This window comes from Solanum tuberosum, unplaced genomic scaffold (assembly GCF_000226075.1).
Source record: "Solanum tuberosum cultivar DM 1-3 516 R44 unplaced genomic scaffold, SolTub_3.0 scf00035, whole genome shotgun sequence".
In the NCBI taxonomy this organism is placed as follows: Eukaryota; Viridiplantae; Streptophyta; class Magnoliopsida; order Solanales; family Solanaceae; genus Solanum; species Solanum tuberosum.
Genome location: NW_006238963.1, coordinates 525,284 through 551,355, shown reverse-complemented (window position 1 = coordinate 551,355; position 26,072 = coordinate 525,284). Strand labels below are relative to the sequence as shown.

At 31.8% G+C, this 26,072-nt stretch overlaps 2 protein-coding genes across 2 annotated transcripts; one reads left to right on the top strand and one right to left on the bottom strand.

Moving 5' to 3' along the window:
- The first annotated feature begins 14,148 nt into the window (after positions 1–14,148).
- LOC102593425 (ethylene-responsive transcription factor ERF086) lies at positions 14,149–15,174 on the top strand. The gene has a single exon (XM_006342771.1). It carries the CDS (start codon positions 14,149–14,151, stop codon positions 15,172–15,174), a length of 1,026 nt encoding a protein of 341 aa, XP_006342833.1.
- A 2,078-nt stretch (positions 15,175–17,252) lies between these two features.
- On the bottom strand, positions 17,253–25,003 carry LOC102595615 (zinc finger CCCH domain-containing protein 34). Its single transcript, XM_006342695.2, has 7 exons — positions 24,582–25,003; positions 24,294–24,439; positions 23,813–23,878; positions 21,592–21,711; positions 21,096–21,431; positions 20,695–21,012; positions 17,253–18,328 (listed from the first exon to the last, which is right to left on the bottom strand). Exons 1-7 carry the CDS (start codon positions 24,673–24,675, stop codon positions 17,930–17,932), a joined length of 1,479 nt encoding a protein of 492 aa, XP_006342757.1. The 5' UTR covers positions 24,676–25,003; the 3' UTR covers positions 17,253–17,929.
- Between the last annotated feature and the right edge of the window lie 1,069 nt (positions 25,004–26,072).

Here is a 26,072-nt window from a genome sequence, read left to right as displayed (position 1 = left end):
GAGCGAGATCTGGGAGAGTGGCGAGCGAGATCTGGGAGAGGGGAGAGAGGGGAACGAAAATATATGTATATATACAATTTTCTCTCGCTTTATACAAACACAAACGCACTTTATACACTTGCGTTTGTATAAAAAATGAGAGAGGCGAGGGAGAGAGCGAGAGTGGCGAGCGAGATTCACCAGGAGAGAGGTGAAATAGCAACAGTTTGCTATGAGGTACAATTAAATCAAACTATATTTATAACATTTAATTTGAATTAATAGTTTGCTATTATATACAATTTTCCCAAAAAATTATGTAGGCTTGGCCCAAAATGGGATAATATCATATCTTGTTAAGAATATTTTTGAATGACTGAACCCAACAACTAATATCAAAGATCAGATCCAACGGGAGGAGTATGGCTTATGGCAGCTGAAAGGACGGGGTTCGATGTTGCAAGCTTAGAGACGCTCACATACAAAAAGAAGCTAGCCAGTTGCAGGCGTTAGCTGCCATAAATACTCAGACGATGATGATAGCACATAGTGAATCTCAAAATTGACTCGTGGATCATGGTGATGAGCCATGTGAAACTTTTGAGGGTTGGGTGTGCGAATAAAGTCTCACATTAATAGCTGAAAAGATTTAAAAGCTACATATTAGGTGTAAGATTGGGTGAGGCCTTTTGTAGAAAATAAATTTAACCCAAAATATACCATTTCATATTTCGTTAAAAATATCTTTAAATTGATTTAACTCAATGTAAATTAATATATTAGTTTTATATAAAATATACAAAAAAAATTCCATTACATTTTTTTTTTCAAATTTCACAATTTTCACGACCACAATCTAATAGTTACGTGAGTATCTTTTGACTACCAAACTGAGTGTTTTTTCATTTTATTTCTACTGTTTAAAGTAAGGGAAACCCTATTTATTTATTTTATATAAAAGCATAGCCTATATGATATTCACACGTATGTACTCATTCATCATTCAACTTGTCCTTATATAACTTTATACCTGTTTTTCTGACCATTCACTTCTTGACACGTGTAACATAGTATGGGACCCACTGAATGACATGGCAACAGTGTCCACGTGTAACTGTTCATGACCGTACTAAGCTTACATGGGAAAATTGCTTGATTACGATACTAGAAAAAAATAAACTGACGTGATTTGGATTGGTCATAGAATCCGGTTCATTGTTCCTCGTATCTACCTTTAAGATCTTCCTTTTTCCTATAAGGTAATATTAGTGAGATACGACTAATTACATGATTGAACCTAATCAAATTGAAATAAATATATACATTATTGCATTTAACTAATAAAAATTTTGGGCAAATTATAGAAATCACATACTTTTAAGGCAAAATTACAATCTATCCATTAAAAAGTTTATAATTACAGAAATCCCTCAAACGGATACAATAATATAAGCGCTGATACATTAATTTGATGCACGAGATACATTAATCGTTAAGTAATATACATTACATTTTATACATGATACACTAATTTGATGTACATTTTATACATGATACACTAATCTGATGCGCGAGATACACTAATCTAATGCGTGAAAATGAGGGATTTTGGAGATTTGTAAAACTTATAGGGGATAATGGTAATAAGTAAACTAAAAGGTGAGATTTCTCTAATTAATCCTAAATTTTTTCATTGACCATCTTCGTAGGTTCGTGTGAATAAGAGATATATATGATGATCCACATTGAACATTCACAAAAAAATGTGCAATATTATTTTGTGCAAAACTTATTATTCAAATCTTCACTTAAATTTTCTGAATTAATAATCACGTACAACACACGTGTCGAAAAACTAGTAATAAATAAATGTGTCATTTAACTGACTTCTCACTTAAATTTATATAAAGTTGAAATAGACATTTACGTGTTATAATACACATAGAATATCACATACACAAATTGTCACATAGGCTACAGCCTACATGTATCTGTTTGTTCAACTTTATATAAATTTAAGTGTCTACTTATGTAAATTCAAAGTTTGAAGGCATATATTGTTGGTAACAGTTGAGCCCAATTAGTTAAAGGCAAATAAAGCTCTTCAAACCGGACTATCAATCTCCTCTAAGAAAAAATTCTTATGTAATCACATTCAATAAGATATCTATTCTCTCAAAAAGTTTAATCTCTCAAAATCCTCCATTCAATCGCAGTGTGATGCTCTCAAAAAGCTTAATCCTCTAAGGCCAAAACAAATAGATCAAGAGTTTGACATGAAATCCGCCCATTTCGATCCTTGCTAGTTGGATCCCCATATATGTATATGTATATTAAGAGAACCTAATGGTCCTTCCTCACTTTGTTGATACAATAAATTAAACCTTTTTCTATTCCACGAGAAGAACACTAGAAATTAAACACAAATATATATATATCATGCCTTAAATCTAATATCATGCAATTGTTTTCATTATTTTATGAAGATTTTTTTTAGACAATATTACAAAGAGTATTGTGTACGTAGTTTGCCCACGATTTTTAAAAGAATGCAGAGTGCACATAGAAAAATAGTAACATGGGACGATATCGTCTAAAGTAGTTACATAAAGTAATTTTTGAAATCATCATAATTATGAGTCCAGAGTTCAAAGAGTAAAAAAAATTGTCAAAACTTTCAAAATGGCACATCATATTTTTTTTAAATCAAAAGGGCAAAATTGCTACTTCCGAAGCAATTTACCTCCGACACATATTGATGCCGTTTGCCCCGTTAAAAATAAAAATCGCTGCCCTGCAAAACTTGTTTTCCTTTTTTTTAGCAAAAATCGCTGGGACAGCAGCGATTATTTAATCGAATTTTTCTCTCTCTCACTAATATCGCTCCTATGGCAGCGTTTACATAAAAAAATAATCTTAGAAATCGCTGTCCTGGCAGCGTTTTTTTTAATTTTTAATTTTTTTTTAAAATCGCTTTTTCATTTATTTTTTTTAAAAAAATTGTATTGAAAATATATCGTTTTTAATTTATGTATTTTTCTGTCTTGATTTTTTTTTTTGTAATTTTCTGTCTTGTTACTAATATAATAATACATCGTTAATAAAATATAAAATTTATGTATTGATATTTTATTTTTTTAAGAATTTTTTTACGAAATTTTCAAAAATAAATAAAATTTTAATAGAAAAGTTGCCAAAGCAGCGATTTCATGAAAAAAATTTAATTTTTTTTCTATGAAAACGCTGACATAGCAGCGATATTAGTTGGAGAAAAAAATTGGAGTTAAATAATCGTTGTTGTGCCAACGATTTTTGTGGGAAAAAAAGTTTTGCCAAACGGAGTAAGCGGCGTCAATATGTGTCAGAGGAAAATCACTTCAGCAGTAACGATTTTGCCTTTTTTGTTTTAAAAAAATATGATGTGCCATTTTAAAATTTTTGACAATTTTTTTTGCCCTTTTGGCTCCGGACTCTCATAATTATACTCCTTAATTGTCGTAATTTAATGAATAACACTATTCAATTGAGAATGAGATAAATATCTAACAATAAAAAAATGAATTAGGTCTTTAAAAAGACGTAACATTTTACGTTAAGAGAATTGGATTCAATTGTGAAAAAATTCCTCTTATTTACGACTGCAAGAGATTATTAGGTTTCTGAAAAGAAGTACACTATTATTTTGCAATGAAATGTCATAATCTTACGTATTTATTTCTTGATTTTTTGTATTAATACTTACTGTTAATAACTTTATTGTCTAGCAAGTAAATAAGGAAGTACATAAAAATTATTAATACAATAATAGAGTTATTGCAGACATAGGATTTGACAGTGATGAGCTACTTAGACAACTTTCTAGGAATTCTACTTGCTTCCATTCTTGAGACAAAACCTGCAAATATCAATGTCCAATTAATTCACAAAATCTCCCCTAATAAAAAAAGTTTAAATTTCATGTCCTAGTTGACTTTATAATTTTAAATATCTTGAGTATTTACGGTTAGGATCGTTTGGTAGACTGTATTTGAAAAAATAATGCATACATTAACTTTGTTTATTACTAATATCTTATTTGGTACATTTTTAAACTTATTTGTAACTAATGCAATACATTCTATTTAGTATTGTAACGACCTATCTCATTGTTATGGTTGTTAAGACCATAGTACCCTTGTATAGGTCTAGTGACAGATTCAGAATTTTCAACTTGTGGGTGTTCACTTCTTTTGATATAAAATTATTATAAATACATAGTATAAGTGCATAAATATTTTAACGCGATACTTAAAATATTAATGAGAACAAAATAAGATTAATACTATCATTACAAAAAAAACAAAAAACAAAACTTGAAGGATTTCTTAACAAAATAGCGAAAATTTCACAAGAAAAATAAGAAAAGTAATTGAATATGACTTTTAAATTTTTTCATGTTACGAGAAATTCATAAAACGTAAAAGAAATTAAGACTAAAAGTTAAGTATACCAAAAATAAAAATAAAAAAGAGAAGAAAATGTGTAAATAATTGTTATCAATGAGAATTGAATTGAACCCATGACATCCCAAAAGACATAACTTTCAAACTAGCTTTTGAACTAGAGCACCCGTTAAGAAATTTGTTAATTGGATGCTGAACATTTAATATAATCAGATATTAAAGAAATTACTATGTATATATAAACAATTTTATGTCGAGTGTAATGGATATTCGAGCACCCGAAAAAGTGTATGTGGATCCGCCCCTGATGGTGGGTGGATTAGAAGAGGAAGAAGAGGAGAGAGGGTTGGAGAATGGGTTGGGGACAGCGAAGGGATGGTTGAAGAAGAAGATAGGTTTTTTCTTATAACTAAATTATTATTTTTAAGAAAATTAATATTTTAGTGTAAAATATTGTTTAAATGCGTGCAATTACCCATTTTCAATTCAGTAATATTAATGACATATAAGCTCGTTCAATGATAAGAGGGGTTTAAAATAGGAAAAATGTTAGCCCATAAGGTTTACTTACCATCTTTTTAGTCCAATTTATTTAAACTATCTAAAATGGTCATTCAGCCCTAATTCCCTCCCCCTCCAAAAAAAAAAAAATAGTCGCGTGTTTCTTCTACATCACTCTTCGCCCTTCTTTTTCTTTTTTTCATGCGTCTTTTTCTTCTTCATCGTTTCTTTAAGAATGAAATGAAAAGGCAAAAGCTCGTCAAAAAGGCGGAAGATTCTATCATTACAATCTTTAAAATCAATAAGGGATAGAGCATGAATGGCAGCAAAACTACTGAAAGGACTACTAAGTATTGGAAATTCTTAATTCCCTCCAAAGTGAAATAGAAATAAGGAAATAATGTATTGTATACACAATGCATATGTATATATGTATATTTTTTATGCATAGATATACATCATATATACATGATTATACATTATGTATACAATACTGATATATTAAATTACTATTTATATAATATCGGTACATTACACATACAATTATTTTGTTGAGATTTTTTTGTCCTTTGTATGGAAGAGTTAGAAATTTGCTCCATCACTGTTGTTTTCATTTTATAATGTGAGAAATACCTTGAGATACAAAAAAACAAGCAGCTTACCTACGGTTTTTCTCCCATCTAGCCACGGTTCTAGCGTGGCTAAACCTCACATTTTTTTGTTGCTTTAGGGATATTTTTTATGTGAAAAAATTATTGCTATATTTATTGTAAACTAATTACTTTATATATATATATATATATATATATATAAAGTAACATAGCTTTTATCTCAGCTATCCTGTATGATAACACGACCGTTGGTGCCCTTTCGAACAGGGAGATAAAGGATTGAAATTCATTGGACTGGACATGTCTTCTCCACGATTTCAGGGAAATGAAAATAAATTCTCAAAGACTCATAAACTAATATGTAAAGTTGTCTATAAATGTAAAATAATATATAACCCCTTATTTTGAGGCAACTATTAGCCTCTTAGAATGTCTTGCCTGACCTTGAGCTCTTCGCTTCTCAGTGTTGACAAAACCAAAGGTGTAGATTGTTGATAGCTATAGGTTTAAGGTATAAAAGGCTCCACACATAGTTACATAGTTTTTTTCTCAGCTATCATGTATGATAACACGGCTGTTGGTTCCCTCTCGAGCCGAGAGATAAGGGATCAAAATTCATTAGATTGGACATGTCTTCTCCACGATTTCATGAAAATGAAAATAAACTTTCAAAGATCCATAAACAAAATCTGTAAAGTTGTTTATAAATGTAAAATCATATATAACCCCTTATTTTGAGGCAACTATATCATAGCCTCTTAGACTGTCTTGCCTGACCTTGAGCTCTTCGCTTATTAGTGTTGACAAAACCAAATGTGCGAACTATTGATAGCTATAGGTTTAAGGTATGAAATTTTTTTGTCTCCTCAGTCCTCACTCCCTGACTCCATTCTCCGAAGGAAAGGCAGTTGAACTCATATATATATACGTGCGCGCGTGTGTGTGCGCGTGTGTGGGTAGGTGGGGTCTCCCAAGTCATTCTATATTTAAGAAAGTAAAGAAGAGTTAAGAATTTTGTGATCTAAATTAAAGATATTGTAGAGTGTATCAAAATATCTTTTAATCTTATCTTAAAACATGAGACCAAATGTGCGAACTATTGATAGCTATAGGTTTAAGGTATTAAATTTTTTTCTGTCTCCTCACTCCCTGACTCCATTCTCCGAAGGAAGGGCAGTTGAACTCATATATATATATACCCACGCGCACGCGTGTGTGTGGGTAGGTGGGGTCTCCCAAGTCATTCTATATTTAAGAAAGTAAAGAAAAGTTAATAATTTTGTGATCTTAAGTAAAAGATATTGTCGAGTGTATCAAAATATCTTTTAATTTTATCTTAAAACATGTCATACAGACACAAAAAGAAAATAGAAAGACAAATAAATTAAAATTGAGAAAGTAATATTTGAGGACAGAAATTTGAGGAGAGCATTGAGTTGTAATTGGAGCCATGTTGATGTAAAGCTCTATGTGGTTGGTCAAAGATAGCAAAAAAATCGTATCCCGTCAAAGTCCAAGGTCTCATGTTCTCAAGTCCTTGGCTTAGAATGTCATATCATAATAATAATCTTTATCCCTAAATTCCGGATGACCCTAATTTTATTTAACTATTTTATTATACTATATAGTATACTACTACTTTATATTGCTTACACCAAAAGTGTGTGCAATTTTTTGAAGAATGTGCAAAATTCTAATCTGACTCCTACACATGTATAAGTTTCCTTTGTCAGTATAGAAGCTCAATTAAAATTTCAAAAGGGAGGCCCCCACTTATTATTATTAATTATTTTTCAAGAATAATATCCAAAAACATAAACCCCTCAATTTATGAAATTTCAACTTATGATCACTGTTCTATTATCTAATTAAACCTCAAGTGGTTCACATCTTTTCATATGTTCCTTGACCAACTATTCATCCTTTTCAAATGTTAAATATGAATTTATTTATTGATTTTTTCAAAAATTAAACTGTATGTTTATATAATTCCAAAGTTAATAAGAAATAATATTTTATCTAGAAGAGGTGTCGAAATGTGTACGAGATATTTAATAGCATTATTTATCTAAAGTTTGCGAGAAGTAAAGAAATAGATGGTCCAAGAGATTGTTGTTATAGTATAGTATTTTGGCAATGGATGTGGCTGCCTTATATGGTCTTCTCGGTTTGAACTTTATAGGTATGATGCATAAGTGCATTTTAAAATTAAGTTGGTTTTAATTAATATTTATGTTTTTCAATTTGGATGTGTATAACTAAACATTTAAATTAGGATCATAAAATTGTACAAATAGACACACGTAATATGTCATGTAGAATGTATACATCTCACACAATTTTTCATGTAGGTTGTGTATGTTTTCAACTTTTTGATAATTTAAGTATCTGTTTGTGCACATCTGAAATTGAATGACATAGATATAGTTGAAACTAAGTTAAAAACACATTTTCATGTGTTATGCCCCTTTATATGCATGCTGTTTGTGTAGTAAAATACTCACCTAGTACTACAAAATGAAATGGATATAGTGTTATTATATATATCTACTGATTTATTAATATCTCAAATCTGCACTTGAGTAGTTTCACAAGAGCAATCTCTTGTTCTTAGTGTTTAATTTAATGTGCACCACTAAACAAATTAAAATTAGTGACAAGTAAAAATTTTTACACCTAAATAGTAATATTCATAACTAATTTTATTTAGTGATGAATTAGCGATAAACCATTTATATATTTAAGTTATGATTTAACTTAAGAGGGGAAGAAATATTTAGTGGATGAGTCAAGCATCATAGATTTTGTCCATGTCACACAAGAGATTAATATTTTAATCAACCTTCAATTATATAATGTCTTTGTTTTTTTTAATCATATCCCAATTCTCACATTTGTCCCACTCCTAAACTTATAATAGTAGTTCAATAATTTTATGTAATAAAGTCACTTCAAAGACCAGAAGGGTGGTGGCAAAGCATTATATAGAATTAAGAAATCATAGTGACAAAAAGACATAAAAAGGGGTTGACCAAATTTATTTGATTTTATGACTATGATTAGTGTTTTTTTCTTTCTTTTTGTGTTGGGGTGGGGGTTTATGTTGTTCCCAATGCCATTTAAGCATGTGAGTCAAGAAAAGTTAAAAGTGTCATGTTAGAATTGCTTAGGTAATGGACTAATTAATTAGTGCCTCCCACTAATTATACTACTAATTAATTAATTAATTTCTTTTTGCTTATTATGAGTAGTTTTGATACTTGTTGCTTTCCACTCTTTTTTTCTTTGCCCTTTTGACTATAGCCTTTTATAACTCACTTTTGGACAAGACAGAGATCCATAAATTGCTTAGAGAATTTCTCTCTTTTTGAACACAAAAAAAAATATTAATTTCCCCTCTAAACTTTGTTTTTCTCATTGATTAGATTTTTTTTATTTTGTGATTCTTTGAAAATTTCCTAACTTTGACCATGCTACATTTTCTTAATTGATATTTATCCATGAAGTTATAACTTACAAAAATAAAATTTGAGTTTGAAATATCAGTGAATTAAGACTTACTATGAATAATTATTAGGGTTTTTTTGTGGTGAAAATTGTCCTTCAAAGATGTAGGCAAATCAGATGCTTAAATGTAAGACACGTGTCTAATATACAAACTTAGAGTCTAAGTTATATTTATGGCAAAAAGATTTCTACACTATAGGTCATTCACAAAATATTTATAGGTAATTCTTTAATTAAAATGTGAAATTTGTAATTTTTAAAAAATAAATAAATTATCTGGTACAACAAATAAAGAAAATATAATAGTGTAAACATTTGTTTCTTATACTAACCATGTATATAACTTGAAACTCATATGATTTACCACTTAATGATGATTATAAAGTGGATATTATGTTGAAATGGGAGTTTTCAATGTGAAGATGCTTTAATCCTTGGATAAATTGCAATTGCATAAAATAATCTCTTTGATCATCTTAATTATCTCAATCATTGCCTAGAAATGTAAGCCCTGACAAAAATACTCGCACAAAACTAGATAAATTAAGAAAATAAATCAATAACTTGTTATATTCTATTTAATTTTAAAAAATGTAATTTTTTTGTAACAATTTACTCAATGGGAAAGGTAAAGGGAAAATGAAAGAGTTTAATGTTAGTACATTAACAATATAAATTTGTATATACAATTAGATTATTAGTTTAAAAGACCAATTATAGGTAACTAATTATATTAATAAAAAAATAATGACTTATTACCAAAAAAATATATGATCGTAGTGTCCGAGCCAGCATTTGGGATAGATGAAAAGAATCATCTAGTATTTTTTTGTCTTTGTTGAGTCTTGAACTTGAGATCTCAGGATTGTCAACCACTTCATTGATCACTAGTTCACACCTTTGAATGTATGACTTATTACAATATGTTAAATTGCATTGATAATGTAGAAATAATTTATTTATTTGATTTTCCACCTGGTGTCTAGAGTCTGCATTGGATCCCCAACTAAATTCGAATTGCGTTCTGCAAAATCCATCTAGGGGGATGCTCCTGATAAATTTTCTCCATATCCAACACTTAAATTCAAAACCTATGATTAAAGATGAAACAGTCTCACGATTGCATCATATCTTATGTTGGTAATGTAGAAATAGTTTATTATATCCATGTATGTAAGTTAGATTTATTTTTAAAAAAAAAAGAAAGACACACTAAATCCTGTGGAAACAATGATGGTTAAGTTAGTGCGTGAAGCCTATAGAAATGACAAAAATATAGAAAAGATAGAGCTTTGACTTGTGTGCTTTTTTCTCGATATCCCCTTTTATTTTGGTTGTGTAACATGCATGGCATACTTATCTTTCCATTGTTGGTATCTTATGATCTTAATTAGTAAGTTATTGGAGTTACATAATAATACTTCCTCCGTTCAATTTTTACCTGTCTATTATATAAAAAATAAACATTCTTCTTTTACTTGTTTAATTTTAAAAAACTAAAAAAATATTTCTCATTTTACATCTATTTTATTATTCATTTTCAATAATTGAATGGTTTACTAATTAATAATAATAATAATAATTTTATTTGTCACTTAAACGTGAAGAATATCTTTTAACTACCTCTTTGATTTTTTTATTTTTTTTTGAGGAGACAAGTGTGTAGAAGAATTTCATTTTGATATTTTTCTTGCATATAACGCGGTGCTTTATAGTACAATCCAAAGTGAATAAATACAATTTTTACTTGCAAAATTCAAACGTTTGAGATTATCTAGGACTATGTAGACAAAAATTGAGTACGCGCTTTTAACATTTCTTTTTGGAGTAAGTGGAAAATGATTAACCATAACGGAATCTTTAATTTTTATTATATTAAGGTACATAATATTATAAATTTTAAATTTATGCAATGATGATATATATAAAATTAATTTAGGGATAAATCATTAATACTAATGGTAAAATATGAGAAAAAAATAATTGTTTTTTTTATATTCTTTTATTCACTTTTACTTGTTTACTCTAGACTTTGTACATCTCTTAAGAAATAATGATTAATATGAGTATTTTTTATCATATTGTTCACATTAATTGATACATAGTCCTTTTAATTAAAAAAAATTGATTTATAGTCTTAAGTATTGTGAAATACTCCCTCTGTCCCTATTTACTTGTCAAATATTTCCAAATTTGATTTCTCCTTTTACTTGTCATTTTTTACAACAATTTTCTTTTTTCTATTATATCCTCAATTTATTAATATTGAGTTAATGTCTTTGAAAACGGTAGTTAGTAAATATGTTTGGTACCCTATCAATCAATAGTATAAAATGGTAAACACACTATCTCAACCATTATTTTCGTAATAAGTGTGTCAAGTAATAGAGACGGAGGGAGTAAGTAATTAGGAGAGCAAAATACGAAAAACTAATTATTTTTTCCTAAATATATTAAAAATGACAAGTAAAAGTGAAAATCTATGAAATATTGGATAAGTGAAAGTGAACAATGGTATGTTAAAAATGACAAATAAAAATTAAAATCTATTTTTGAAATAGTGAGAGTAATTATGAATAAATTTAGTGAGATTAAAATTTTCACCAACACTATTACATTTAGAAAAAGTTACGTAATTAGACATACTTTACTACCATATATACTATTATTACCTATTTTAAAATATTAAGTATTCTATCACTAATTAAGTTTTTTCTACGATATATTGAGAAAAATACACTTAGATACATGTATTTTTGCTACCAAATACACAAAAATAGGGAGAGAAGCAAGCGAAATGAGGAGGAGGCGAGTGAGATTTGTATGTATCTGAAATAAGATACACACTAGATAGATGCATTATTCGAAATACCGGATACATGGGAGAGTGACGAGCGATATGGGAGAGAAGCGAGGGAGGCACGATTTGTTATGTATCTCAGTTTCTAGATATACGTGAATCCACTTTGATGCAGTGTATCTAGAACAAATTACACATAATTATGATCCTCATGTATCACCAGATACATGTATTTGAACGTATTTGGACAACCCAAAATCTAGTAAAATATGTAATATTGCAAACTAAAATATATCTAAATATAATTAACTACTAAACTAGTGAAATTTACGTAAATTTTCCTTTTACAATTAACTTTGTATTTATGCCAGCTAAAGAGTGTACTTCTTTATTTATTTATTTATTTATTCATCGGATACGATGAAGAGATAATCCCCATTAAAAGACACTTTAATTAACCATTTGATTTTCAATTTATTATTCTCTTTAGTGTGACATGATAAACACGTACACTTCTGTATTTTAAAATTTTCATTGGATTTTTAGATTATTACTTAGTTTAACTATGGCAGTAAAAACTGTCACTTCATTTATATATATGGAAGATTAAATTGAATTAGACAAGTCCATAATCCCGTTTTTAACCACAGAAAAGATTAAAAAATGTTTAGGTAAATATTTTTCATATGAGGCCAAAAACTTTTTTATCTTTTTTGGATAAAAAAAGAAATGTAGTATATGCTAGTAATAGGTTCCAACATTCTTCCGTGGCTTCCATAGTCTATATCTATATATACTACTACAATTATATATCAAAGCAATTCACGTGCACGAGATTTGGCGACCGACAAATTTTTATAGCTATACAGTAAAATTTGTCACTGATCCTCTATTTTGTAGAATTAGTGATAGATCTTCATTAGCTACAAGTAAAATATCGATAGATTAAAGAGGAAGTTTGTAGCTAATATTAGTTTTTTTTTTAGTGTCAATAATCGAGATATATTGAATTTGAAAGGATATTTCTAAACAAGTGCGTCAAAAAATGTGTTAATTAATTATTATTTTTATCGAGATTTATCGAATTAAAAAAAATGTTAGTTAATTTCTTTTGATCGGTCTAAATTAGCTTTGGTGATCCCTTGGTAATATTCGTGAGCAATTAATATTGATAAAAATTAGGAAAGAAGCCAATATAATAGAGTACTAATATTTGAAATTAGCTCAAGCTAATGTGAACACCATATCAATATAATATTAAAAGAATATAGAGAAGAGGAAAAGCACATATACTACTCTACCTTTTTCATTAATGTGAATCAAGGAGGTAAAAACTTGCACATATTCAACGTTAGTATTTTAATATTTAATTAGTAAATTTGAATGAGAATTTGTATATATTACTCCCTTTCTTTCCTCTAGACTTATATGATACTTTAATTTTAAATATTTTGAATGGTTAATAGAGATAATTTGAAAGAAAACAAATACTAATACTTTCTTGATTACATGAAGCACAATCAAAACAAATTAAAGATAAAAACACCGCTTAATATGAATCGAATAATGTATATACGATTTAAGAATAAGAATAGAGAAGTATTGAAGACACTCGACTTTAGGGTAAATTATTAGTTTTATCTCTGAACTATTGACAGCCTTAAAAACACTCTTTTACTTGACTACCTAACTTAGATACACCCGTGATATATCCCCGATCTGCCACATGGCATAACAAGTGGTCTCAAACTCTTGTAAGAGCATGAAACTCTTAATTAAAAATCGAGAGAAGTGTTGAAAACACCCTAAACTTTGCAAGAATCTAGGGATGTATATCACTATTCACTCATGTTGCAAGATCGAGGGTATATTTAAGTTCACTTAGTCAAATAAAAATATGTTTTTAAGGCTGTCAATAGTTTAGAGATGAACTGGCAATCTGCATCGAATTTAGAAGTGTTTTTCAATACTCTCTCATAAGAATACTACATGTAAAGATCTATTCATTAAATTGGTTAAATTGTGATGGGGGTGAAGGTGGTGTGGGCATACACAGAAGGGTTGATAAACTAAAAGTACTTAAACACAGTGTACATGATACTTGTTACAAGTAACAAATCCAAAAGTTGTTAGAAAGGGAAAAAAAAAAAAACTAAATAATCAAAATCTTTAAACAGTAAATTACGTGCACATTGTCCTTTTCCCTTTCCCCATAATCATGGCCCAACACTCTTTAAAAAGAGCTATAAACCACACACACCACTATCCATTATTCATTCCCAAATCAACTTTTATATAGAAAAAAAAAATGTCTTCTTCTTCTAATAATAATTCCACACCTGCAATATCATCAGATAATCAATTACCATTTGGCATGTTCGAACCAATCCGAACACCAACAGGTTATTCTTGGTTACAACGTAACACAGCCATATGTCAGCCGAGCGAGAAACGAGGACGTCGTAAACAAACCGAACCCGGTCGGTTCCTTGGAGTGAGACGTAGGCCGTGGGGTCGTTACGCGGCAGAAATCCGTGACCCCACGACTAAAGAGAGGCATTGGCTTGGAACGTTTGATACCGCTCAAGAAGCTGCTTTGGCTTACGATAGAGCCGCACTTTCTATGAAAGGCACTCAAGCTAGGACTAATTTTATTTACACTAGTGATAGTGCTAATACTAATTTCCCTTCACTTATTTCACCTTTTGAACATGTCCAAAACATGTTGAACCCTAATACACATTTCAACTTCAATACTCCTATGAGTAACAACAACGTTATCAAAAACACCAAGACTAAAATCATCACCACCACTACCACCGCCAATTCTGATGAGTCATCGTCGTATGGCTCATCACCTAACGAGAACAACAACTTCGTCTTTTTAAGTGATCACGATAACATGAATAATACAAATTCAGGTTATTTATTAGATTGCATTGTTCCCGATAGCTGCTTGAAACCACCACCACAACAACAACCTTCTTCTACTCCTCAGAGTAAAATGATCATAAAAAATCGTGAAGAAGAGAACAATGATCATCAAAACACTTTTTATGGTACTAATGGATTCTTCGATGAGGAAAAATACATGTCGTCATGGGAGAGTACTTGTGAGTTATCAGCCATGACGATGATGAATAATAGCAACATGAATCAAATGATGGATGACGTGGCAGCTGGAAGTTATTATTATCCAAACATGGAGATTAATAATGCAGCTAATTTTGATCATAAAAATGATCAGCTGATGATGATGCCTAATCATGAAACTACTAATGCTGCTGCTACTACTTTTGGTGATGTTGAATTTGGATACACTACTCTATTTTGATATATTTTATTTTATTTTATTTTCTGTTCAGTGTAATTCCATCTAATGTACTTTTTTGCCAACCTAATTAATTCCTCCTTTCTCTTTTTCTTTTTTACTAGTTTTTGGTGTCTTAAAGTTGGAATGTAACAATAGTACTATAATATATTTAAGTATGGATTTTGTAAGTGAAAAATATTTCGATATTATTTTATGTTTTTATTCAAGTTTTCAATTTATTTAAGAAATGGGGCAATCATCACTTGACAGTTCAGAACCGATCACTATAACAACAACATTGGTTCCAAGAAACAAACATTATGTATGCTCATTATTAACAAGCTTATTATTTTTACAATAGTTGTTGTTTTACCACACTTGACCAATTCTTTGAAAAAAGCACAATATTGTAAAACTATGCATGTGTGTATTATTAATATTATATCATACTGAAAATTGATAGAAATTTTTCAATATTTTTGGGATGTGACGTATGTTTTGATGTTTCAAAATGTGTTTGTCTATAGTGTCTAAAAACATTATTCACTTTGATTTATTTTTTTGGAAAACATGAAACATGACTTACATCCCTAAGTTTAAAAACTATATTAAAGAAATACTCATAAGTTTGGCACAAAATTATTATTTTTATAATGAACTAGATAATACATTATCTTCAAAATCATAACACAATTACTAGCCACTATAATTAGTAACGAAGAACCATAAGTGAAAAAAGATAAATAGTAATAATAATGATAGTAATAGTTATTCTTTACTATAATCTTCCAATATTGTACCAATAATCTCTTCATGATAAACATGGTCTGATGGCCAAAAATGGTAGATAGGAATTAGTTGGGGTGATAAATAGATGAATTATTTTTATAAAATATAAAGTTTTGGTAAGTTTAAAATTTAAAAAGAAACCAATAGCTATATTTTGTCCCAAAAACTATTCCCTCCGTTCACATTTAATTGTCATGGTTTCTTTTTTTAGAATCAAACTAGCTATAAGAACTTTGACTAACATTTTATGATGTATTTTTTCATCATATTGATATGTAAAAAATTGCAATATATAGTAGTTTTTGAATATCTAATTTTTTTGTTTAAAATATCAAATTAATGTAATCTAATTTAACATTGTAAATTAGTTGAATTGACTTTCGAAAGCGCAATATGACAATTAAAAGTGGACCGGGGGGGAGAGTAGACAAATTTTATAGCGAAACATATTTAGCCACAAAATTTTCTAAAAATGCTTCCAAAATCTGTCGACGGTCCTAAGATGATAGTGATATACTAGTAAGTCGTACAAAGCAAAATGAGAAGTTGTAGACTTACATGCAATCTCCAATTAGATTTGTACAACACTTTACTAGTCTTGTCTAACCAACAGCAACTTCTTTAGTATAACTGCAAAACTCAAAATTAAAATGAAGAAACGTTCCAAACATCTGGTTGTGTAAGTAAAAACATTACTCCCTCCGTCCCATTTTATGTGAGGTAGTTTGACTAGGCACGGAGTTAAAGAAAGAAAGAAAGACTTTTAAAACTTGTGGTCTAAAATGAAGGATATAAATTTGTGTGGCTGTAAATCATTTCATTAAGGGTAAAATAAACATTGTATAGTTAAATTGTTACTTAATATAAAAATGTGTCATTCTTTTTGGGACTGACTAAAAAGGAAAGTAAATCACATAAATTGGGACAAAGGAAGTATTATTCAAAATCATACAAGGAGACGACAACACATTACCGTAGCTAATGTGGCAGGAGAGAGTAAGTCTTGGGTGGTAGTCTCTCCGTCTCAACCTAAGTCCCTTATTTTCATTTTGGTTTGTTCCAACAAGAGTATCTCTTTCTATATTTTATAAGTTTTCCAATTCAATATCCTACTTGGATAACAAAATTGAGGTTGTAACTGCTACATTGGACCAACAAGTTCTGAAGTCTAAACACACCTAACAATGACCTGGGTTAGGAGAAGGAGAAATGTTTTACCATATGAATTATTTTGCTTCCTACTCTAGCAATAGTAAGACCATTTACAGCAACTAAAAAGGGAAAGCATAATCTTCTATAATAGAAACAAATAAAGACTGAAAATGATAATGAAAAAGGAAGCAATTCTTACAAAGTCAAAGTTGTTACTTGATATTTTCAACTGTAAATTCGAGCAATTCTTCATATTACAACACAAGTATTGATCAAATATCCCATAAAGAGACAATAAAACATTGTCTGGTTCAGAATCTGTAAGTTCAGCTGTTCCTTCACAACAAAGTTCCCAAGCAGAAACAGGGGTGGAAAGAAGACCTTGGTATTCAAGGGGACTAAAGAGGATAGGTGAAGACAGCCTAAATTTCAAAGGACAAGGGGTGTAGGAGTGATGTTTTCGCTCCCTAAAAAACACTACAACATAAATAGCCACAACAAGGTCCAAAAATTGGGGCGTGGTTGCAGATATCTAAGATGGAAGGTGGTGTTTTGTTTCTTGTTATTCAGAAACTAGCTACAAACCTCTACTGAGGGTAGTTGGACCTTTCAAGGATGGATTATCACTTATTCGAAATGAGGTAAAGAGGCGGGTGGCCTTATGAACAGCAGGTGGAGGGGGACAGAACTAGAGTGTGTGCTAGATCTGAATATTGAAAGAAGCAAGGTGTGACTAATTTGGATAAAATCCTCCTAAAAGGGACTATCACCAAAAATAAAGTGCTCGTCATGTGATCATTGAGCAACAGAAAAAATGTGATCACTAAATCTTCTCTCAATTTGATGTGCGAGCCTCACTTCCATGGCCTGCGCTGCTGCTGCTGCCACCGGAAGGATTTGAACTCTGTACAGATTGCTGAACACCAGAATGAGAAGCAGGACCACCCTTTGAAAACATTGAACCAACTGAACCGCTTGAAGTGTTCATGGAAGATACTTGGGTAGAGAACCCATCCCTGCCAGATCCAGATATGACTTCAGGACGCAAGTCTGAGGATGAGGACGATGGAGCCAAAGTACCAACAGCAGATCCCACAGGGTAAGGAGCAACAGCCATATCAGCAAGAGAAGAAGAAGATGAACTATAACTCAATCCCATTGGATGGTCAAACTTGCAAGACGGCCCAAACTTGCAGACTCCATTTTGTGCAAAGTGAGAGCAAACTGGTGCACCCTGAAAAAACCATTCAGAGGAACACAAACAAAATTAATCTTCCAAATCACCAAAGCAGTGTATGAACTCAAACTACAGAATTCACTTGTTTCAAATACTAACAGACTTTTCAGCAAGAAATGGCGGTGATCAAGGGAAGAGGTAAAGGAAAAGACAAGTAAGTTCCTAGCACATTCAGTTAGCAAAGAAACTTTAACAGTTTGTATATAAAACAGCACTGAAACTTAATCACAAAACAGTATGCCACTTGTACTTCATGGAAGGGATGACCAATAGCTGATGGCTTAGTATATGAAGGCTGGGATGCATCTCATATCCAGAATACACATATTTACGGAATCACTTGTTGAGCACCAAAAATCTTGCCAAAATGTCAATTTTACGGCTTCCCACAACTAACACAAAGACTGTTATATCAATGAATCATGCAAGACTTGTAGAAGCATAAATAGCAAAGATATGGCATTAGACTAATGGTGCAAAGGGGGTCGTTTCATACCAGGTTCCTACTTTTCTTCATCTGAACTTTAAGGTGTATGAAGTTTCATATTTGATTTTTAAAAGCAGAACGAAGTATAAGATCACAAAATACGGGGAGCTATAAATCCCCCAAAGGCCAGCTGGCAGATAGTTTGAAACTTGGTGGATAGTACCAGGCTTTTGGTCTGCAGCAGGGTTCAAACTCATAATATGCGCCTGCCCACACATCACATGTTGCACTCTTACCAGAATCTATGTTTTTTTTGTCAGTGATGAGCAACACATCTGAAGATAGTTCGAAATCCAAGTAAACATGCCACATGGAAAAGCTATTTTGACTCTTAAATAAGATGCATTCAAGTTCAGTAATTTATTTTGTTAGACAAGTTAAGAAAAGTTCGGTAGTTCCCAGAAGAGTAGGTAAGATTTCACCATCTGCAAGCATCGGGAACAAAAGCATGATATTTTATACTACCAAGCCACTGAAACTTCATATGATGTCACCCATTTACATATCCCGAGTTGATATGGAGAGAATAGCAGAGAAAAGCCTAGGGAGCATGTACAGTATCTAACAGATCGTTCACATTGTAATAAAATTAAAGTAAACACCACTTAACTGGATCAAAGCATTACAAATATTAGAATTATAAATCTATTGAAAGCTCTCCCCAAACGTCCTAGTTTTTTAGACATGCAAACAAGATGCATGAATTTCTTATAGAAAAAACGTTGAAACAACTAATTCAAAAATCAGTAAATCAATAATTTCTTCTTGGACATCCTCACTCAATATCAGATATAGTTGCAGCAGTTGCAGAACTCCTTAATTGAAACATAAGAGCCATGGGCAAATTATCAGAAAGGATGTTCGCCAAATTCTCTGTAACCTAGGAGATAAGCACTAAAAGGTCAGACTGCGGCAACAACCACACAGATCTGGGTAAAACAGACACAACAAGATAGTATGACCAATTGCTGATTCACTAAGGTGTCATCAGTTTGAAAGTAGTATGATGGTTTTCATCTAAACATCAATTGTTTGTCGATAGACCCAAAAACTGGCCAGAAATAACTGTGAGCATGAGCTATTAAGACCAGCATTTCATCATCAGAACTAATATGTACTTTCAACAAGTATGTAGCATCTTCAGCCCAAGTATCCTTCAACACTCTTCAATTTACTATCTGTAGTTTCTCCTAAGAGAATACGTCAGCGAATCTGATATCCAAAAAAATTGTCTATTTTTTAAAGAAAAGCAAACATCCTACCTAATCCTTTTGCACGGTAAAAACCCAAGAACCTCCCTCACAAGCACTTTCCTTGTTGCTTGAAAAGTATTTTCCTCAACTATGAGAAGAAGAAAAAGTAATCGTCTTTTTTCAATTATTACTGCACCGCAGATGACAAACTAATGATACCATGTTTAACCTTGACAATCAACTCTTTTAAAACAAAAAGTAAATTCAACATATTCCATCACAAATTCAAATACTATTTCCTAACTTAAGTAATTGTCCTTCCAAAAAGTAGCCCTGCCCACTCGAATAGCAACAATGTCAACAAATGCAGATACCTCCTTGTAAAAGTTGTCTGATGCAATAATTCAAACACTCTTCACTTCATGCAATATACCATCACAATTAGTAGTGCATTGCTTAATCCTAAATATCCTAGGACACATAATGTCTTCTTTCCTATTTCATGCATTTATAGGAGTCTGTCTATCAAATAGTAATGTAATACCAGATTTAAAGGTTAGAGAAAGAAAGGTTAAATTTAACATGGACTCATGGAGAATGCTTTAGCAAAAAAAATTAGAAACACTGATGTGCTGACCCATACGTAGAATTTCAATCTAAAGATTGCACACAAAGATTCTCACCGGACGAAGAGGGAGGCCCATAGCACTGAGGATAAAACTTGTTTTAGGTCCACTCCATTCAGGTGGATGATGGTATCTACAAGAAGATCCATATTTACAGTCCCCATACTTCATGTAGTACTGACATTCTTGAAGTCCAGGCCTTTCTGGAAATGCATGCTCCTTCTGACTGCTGCTAGAAGGACCGGCATGAGAAGGAACAGATAAATATGGTCCTGTGTAGGCAGGTGCTGAAGGAGATAGTTGAGAAAGCCCATACATGGGGCCTGCTGCAGCAGCAAGTTGAGTACTTGGGGAGGGAACTGGATTAACAGGGGCCTATACCGCATAAATTAAAACTTAGCAGATAGTTGGTGCATCCAGAAAAATTGAGATGAAAGAAGCATTTATGATGTACCTACCGGATAAGGAGTCCAACCTGGTAGAGGAACCATCCCTGGGGGAAGAAGCATAGAACCATAAGTCCCAGGGATATATGAACCAGGAAGTAGAGTAGGCCTTGCAACTGGCCAGTTGCCAGAAACTACCCCGTATTGTTGAGCTGATTGAACAGGAGACTGCACCGTTGGATAAATGTGTGGTGCAGGAACAGCTGCTGGCGCAGTCAGAGGTCCAGGTCCAGGTCCAGCTGCTGGTGCAGGCACTTGTGCTCCAGCAGGTTGTGGATGATTAAATTTACAAGTGACGCCAAATTTACACTGCCCTGTTTTCACAAAATACGAACATTCCTTTTCCCCCTGTGACAGGAACTCTATGAGTCAACTCAAAAGGAAACAATCATACTGAAACTTTTTCAAGGAGTAAAACCAAAAGAAAGAAAAGAAAACACAAGGAACGGAACAGAACAAAACAAAATAATCAAATGAAAGACTGATTGAAAACAAAAAGAAGGCAGACCGGACGCAGCGGGTAGCCATAAACGTTAACTGTCACCGGTGCTGGAGATACGCCTCCCTGTCTTGGATGATGATATTTGCATGAAGCACCAAACTTACACATTCCTGTCCTCATATAGTACTGCAAATCAGAATTAGAAACAACTAGCATTATTGCAATGAAAATGTAGGTTTATATATGAAAATATCCAAATAGAAGTCGCCAGAAAACCAGGACACATAACCAGTCACTTTTGGCTGAGCAACTGTCTGCACATTCAACAGTTAATAGGAAAATCATAATTTTTTAAGCAAGCATCTGACAGTGGCTTATCATTTGAGAACATATTAAGTATTAAGTACAGAACAAATCTTATAAAGATAAAGGAAAGCAGATATAACATTCTTTGATAAAAAAAAGATAAAATATTCAATTTTTTTATTTTGATGATCAACTAAAAAGTAAGAAGGATGAGCTACTTTAACATTTGAGACAAATCATAGAAAGCCAAATCCATCAAAATGCAGTCAACTCCACAAAATTGGGAGAAGATACTGAATGTTTGGTGTTCAGCTGCAAAGCAATCTAATCAACATACAGGTGGGAGAAACATCTTCAGCATGAAACTGAAATGATAATAATGTACATTAATGAGACAACGACTCTGATAGACCACACAGGAGTTCCAAAGTGGATGGAAAACATGAGATTATTTTAAAAACAAACAAGCAGCAAAGCTCAGAACTTTAAACGTAATCAAGAGATGCAATCGCAAACGGGAAGTGTCTATGACATAGAATGATAGAATCAAAGGAGAAGGATTACATTAATAAAAGTTCCAAATAAAGAGAATTTTTATGTCAAGGATAGAAAACCTTCACTCCTCAGACTAAATCAACATATGAACCATGGGGAGCTGGTATATAGTGGAAGCACATTTTCCAACAGAAGAATTATTAACACTCCAAAGATGAGAAGTGAACTAAACCCAGTTACTCAAACTAAATGTTTAGAACAGTCATTGAATTCCATAATACAAAAGAAATAAAAAATAGAAGCATGTTTTACTAGCACAAACAAGCAATGCAGAATGCATTCCCTATAAGTAGAACTTACAGCATTAGCAGAAGTACAAAAAAAAAGTGCTTACCAAGAAGAAAAAACATATCCTGCTACAGAGACAACAAAAACAAAAAGTAACATAGATAATTCAACCATGCGAGTTTTTCCAACATCAGGAAATGTTGATTAAAAATGTATTATTATCATGAACAATAAAAACACTTGCAGAACATGGACAAAAGATATTATCAAGAAAATGATCAATAGAAGGGATGAAACTGTGGGCCAAAATTGAAATTTACATGGACAATCGAGGATAGTACACAACTCCCGGCCCTTGCGTGAATTTTTTTTATCAGATATGGAAATTTTTTAATTTAGAGTTGAATTCACAAACATGGTAATGGAAAATTTCCAGATCAAGGAACAAAAGGACGAATTCATGTCTAACAGGAAAAGAAGTTCATGCACTTATCACTTATCAGACAGCAAGATGACGAATATTATCACAGATAAATCAGGCAAATTGAATCTTTCCAGTATGCATCTGACAGATATATGGCAAGTCTAGGAGAATTATAAATACTACACCAGATTGAAGAGCCCATAAGCTTCCATTTAGCACATCAAAGATCCAAAAGAAGGAAAAGGACGAATTATGATCAGCAAAATGGGAGTTCAAACTGTACAGAATCAATAGCAAGCAGACGAAGTGATTGTACTAACCAGATGGGAGCTCACGTAGTACATAATCAACAGCAAGAAGACGAATTGATTGTACTAACAAGATGGGAGTTTACGTAGTACGAAATCAACAGCAAGCAGACGAATTGATTAAATTAACCAGATGGGAGCTCCTATATTACATAATCAACAGCAAGAAGACGAATTGATTGTACTAACAAGATGGGAGTTTACGTAGTACGAAATCAACAGCAAGCAGACGAATTGATTAAATTAACCAGATGGGAGCTCCTATATTACATAATCAACAGCAAGAAGACGAATTGATTGTACTAACAAGATGAGAGCTTACGTAGTACATAATCAACAGCAAGCAGACGAATTGATTAAGCTAACCAGAGCCTAATCCAGAAACCACATATTCTTCCGAATTTGATCATTCAATAAAACACCCAACATTCTGAAACTGATAGCATAGCATGTAAGGAAAACCTACCTGACAAACAGGTTGACCCACTCTTTCTGGGTATTCTCCTCCAGTAGCTCTCATCGCTCCCAAAACCTGCCGTTCAGTTCACAAAACCCAACACAACCAAATGCATGTTAAAATTCCCAGTCTTGGCCACATATTAAACTAAAAACCAACAACAACAAATCTGAACAAAAGAAAGATCTCTTAAACTTGAATCACCAGAGGTGAATGCAGGATTTTAAGTACACCCATCCACTAATTAGTACAAATATAACTCAAACCAATGCTTATCAAGATTTTAACATCAGAATTCAAAAATGTCCAACAAAAAGTAAAGGATCAAACTTTACACATCTAGAACAAAACCCACAAGAGAAAACCCATCAAATCATAAGATCAACCCCAATTGGGCACATAAAAATCAGTGATCAAGCAAAATAAACCCTAAAAATTCAATCTTTTTTCATACCCCCAAAATAAAAGTTCCAAAAAAAAACTCATTTACCGAAGTACGGTCCCGTGGATGATTAAACCGACACCTCACACCATAACCACAGAAGCCAGTACGCAAGTAATAGATACAATCAGGCTCGTTAGGCCTTTCAGGGTAGGGTTCTGGTCCAGTACCAAGTGATAACTGCCACATAGGTTCTGCATTAAGGAAAATCAACACAAAAAAAAAAGGATCGTTAAACAAACCCACATTACCCAAATTGAGAGCAGCAATTTGGTGTGAAATTCAAACGAAATTCACATGAAATTCAAATGTAGCAAACAAGTTTCCACAACTCACCTTCAAGCCCCGTCTCTCCGCCTGGAACAGCCCATTCAGACACCGGATCCACCGGTGCACCCTCCATTGCTTGGGTCCCACTGTACCTCTCCATTTTCCTCCTCCTCTCTCTCTGTACACAAACCTATATAGATGTATCTATATGTACGACTATACGTATATATAAAATAAAATATGTATGAACAGAAGTGAAGAAGAAGAGTGTCTGTTTGTGAAAGTAGTGTGTGTATGTGTGAAAGAAGCTATGGAAAATGGTTTTGATCAACTGTGAGGTTGGTAAGGGGTGGGGGTGGGGGGTTTGGTGGTTTTTAGAGAGAGAAAAGTAAAGTAAAGGTATGTTCTTTTTCCTAAAGTAGTTTCTCTCTCTATATCTCACACTCGTCACTCTGTGTGTTTAGTTTGATTTTTGGTTTTCTCTCACCAAATAGCTTTTGTATCTATTCTATTTTCTGTCTTTCTGTGTGATTTTTTTCTAGGGGTAAGGGGTGGGGGTGGGGATGCCAGGGTAAGGGGGATAGGTGAAGAGGACTGTAAAAGTCTTTATGATTTTTAGTTCAAACTTTAGGAATCAATGGCATATTTCTTTACAACCAACAAGAAGAAAAATTACCGCCTTCGGTAAGGTGTATAAGAATAATAATAAATACAGTATATTAATAATATTGATATTAGTTATATTTGTGGTTTGTATAAGTTGTGCTGAGATTATTTCTTATACAGACTTGCAGTATTTGATTTAACCTATTTAAAAAATAAGGATAATTTCAAAGACCTCCATAAATATGATGAAAATGATGTGGAAAATATTTGGAGGGATAATTGTATTTTTAATCATGGTAATGCATGCATGCATTAGAACTTTTTGTTATGCATTAGTTATACGTAGGTGGAAAAAATGTACCAAAACAAAATACTAGTAATACACAAAATTAATACATGCATTTTTTTTAATGCACTCTATCAAACGACTCTTTTGATCAGTAAGATTCCAATTTTATTGTCGTTTTTCTATTATTAAATTGTTAGATTTTTTCTAAAAAAAATCTGCATACGTATAAAAAAAGATTCATGTTATATATTCTATATAAACAAGCAACTTATTATCAAGAAAATAAATCGTAACGGTTGTACATATTATAATATATTATTATATTTATTAGTAAATTAATATAATTATTTTTATTTATTCTATTCTATATGTTTTTAATATTTGAGGTTATTTTAATGTTTGTTTTGGGTTTGTTATCTTTAGTGTTTGTTTGTTTAAGTACGCGTCAAATATATACTTAACGTGTAAACCTCTCATTTTAGTTATAGTTATAACGCAGTTAATAAGTAGTTCAAGTTAAATGACTTTTTTGTCCTTCAAACACGTATGAGGATATAATAAGATCTGTCAAATTCATATATAATTGTTTCGCACTTAGTAAGTAATTTAAGTTAAATGTCTTTTTTGTTCTTTCTATTCAAACATTTGTGAGGATATAATAG

Bases quoted from the DNA above. Each gene is read 5' to 3' on its own strand.
- LOC102593425 (XM_006342771.1), top strand. From the start codon at position 14,149: ATGTCTTCTTCTTCTAATAATAATTCCACACCTGCAATATCATCAGAT.
- LOC102595615 (XM_006342695.2), bottom strand. From the start codon at position 24,675: ATGGAGAGGTACAGTGGGACCCAAGCAATGGAGGGTGCACCGGTGGAT. The intron at 23,879-24,293 runs GTAAATGAGTTT...ACTGAACGGCAG, and splicing joins ATCCACGGGACCGTACTTCG to GTTTTGGGAGCGATGAGAGC. The intron at 21,013-21,095 runs GTAGGTACATCA...TATGCGGTATAG, and splicing joins CAGGTTGGACTCCTTATCCG to GCCCCTGTTAATCCAGTTCC.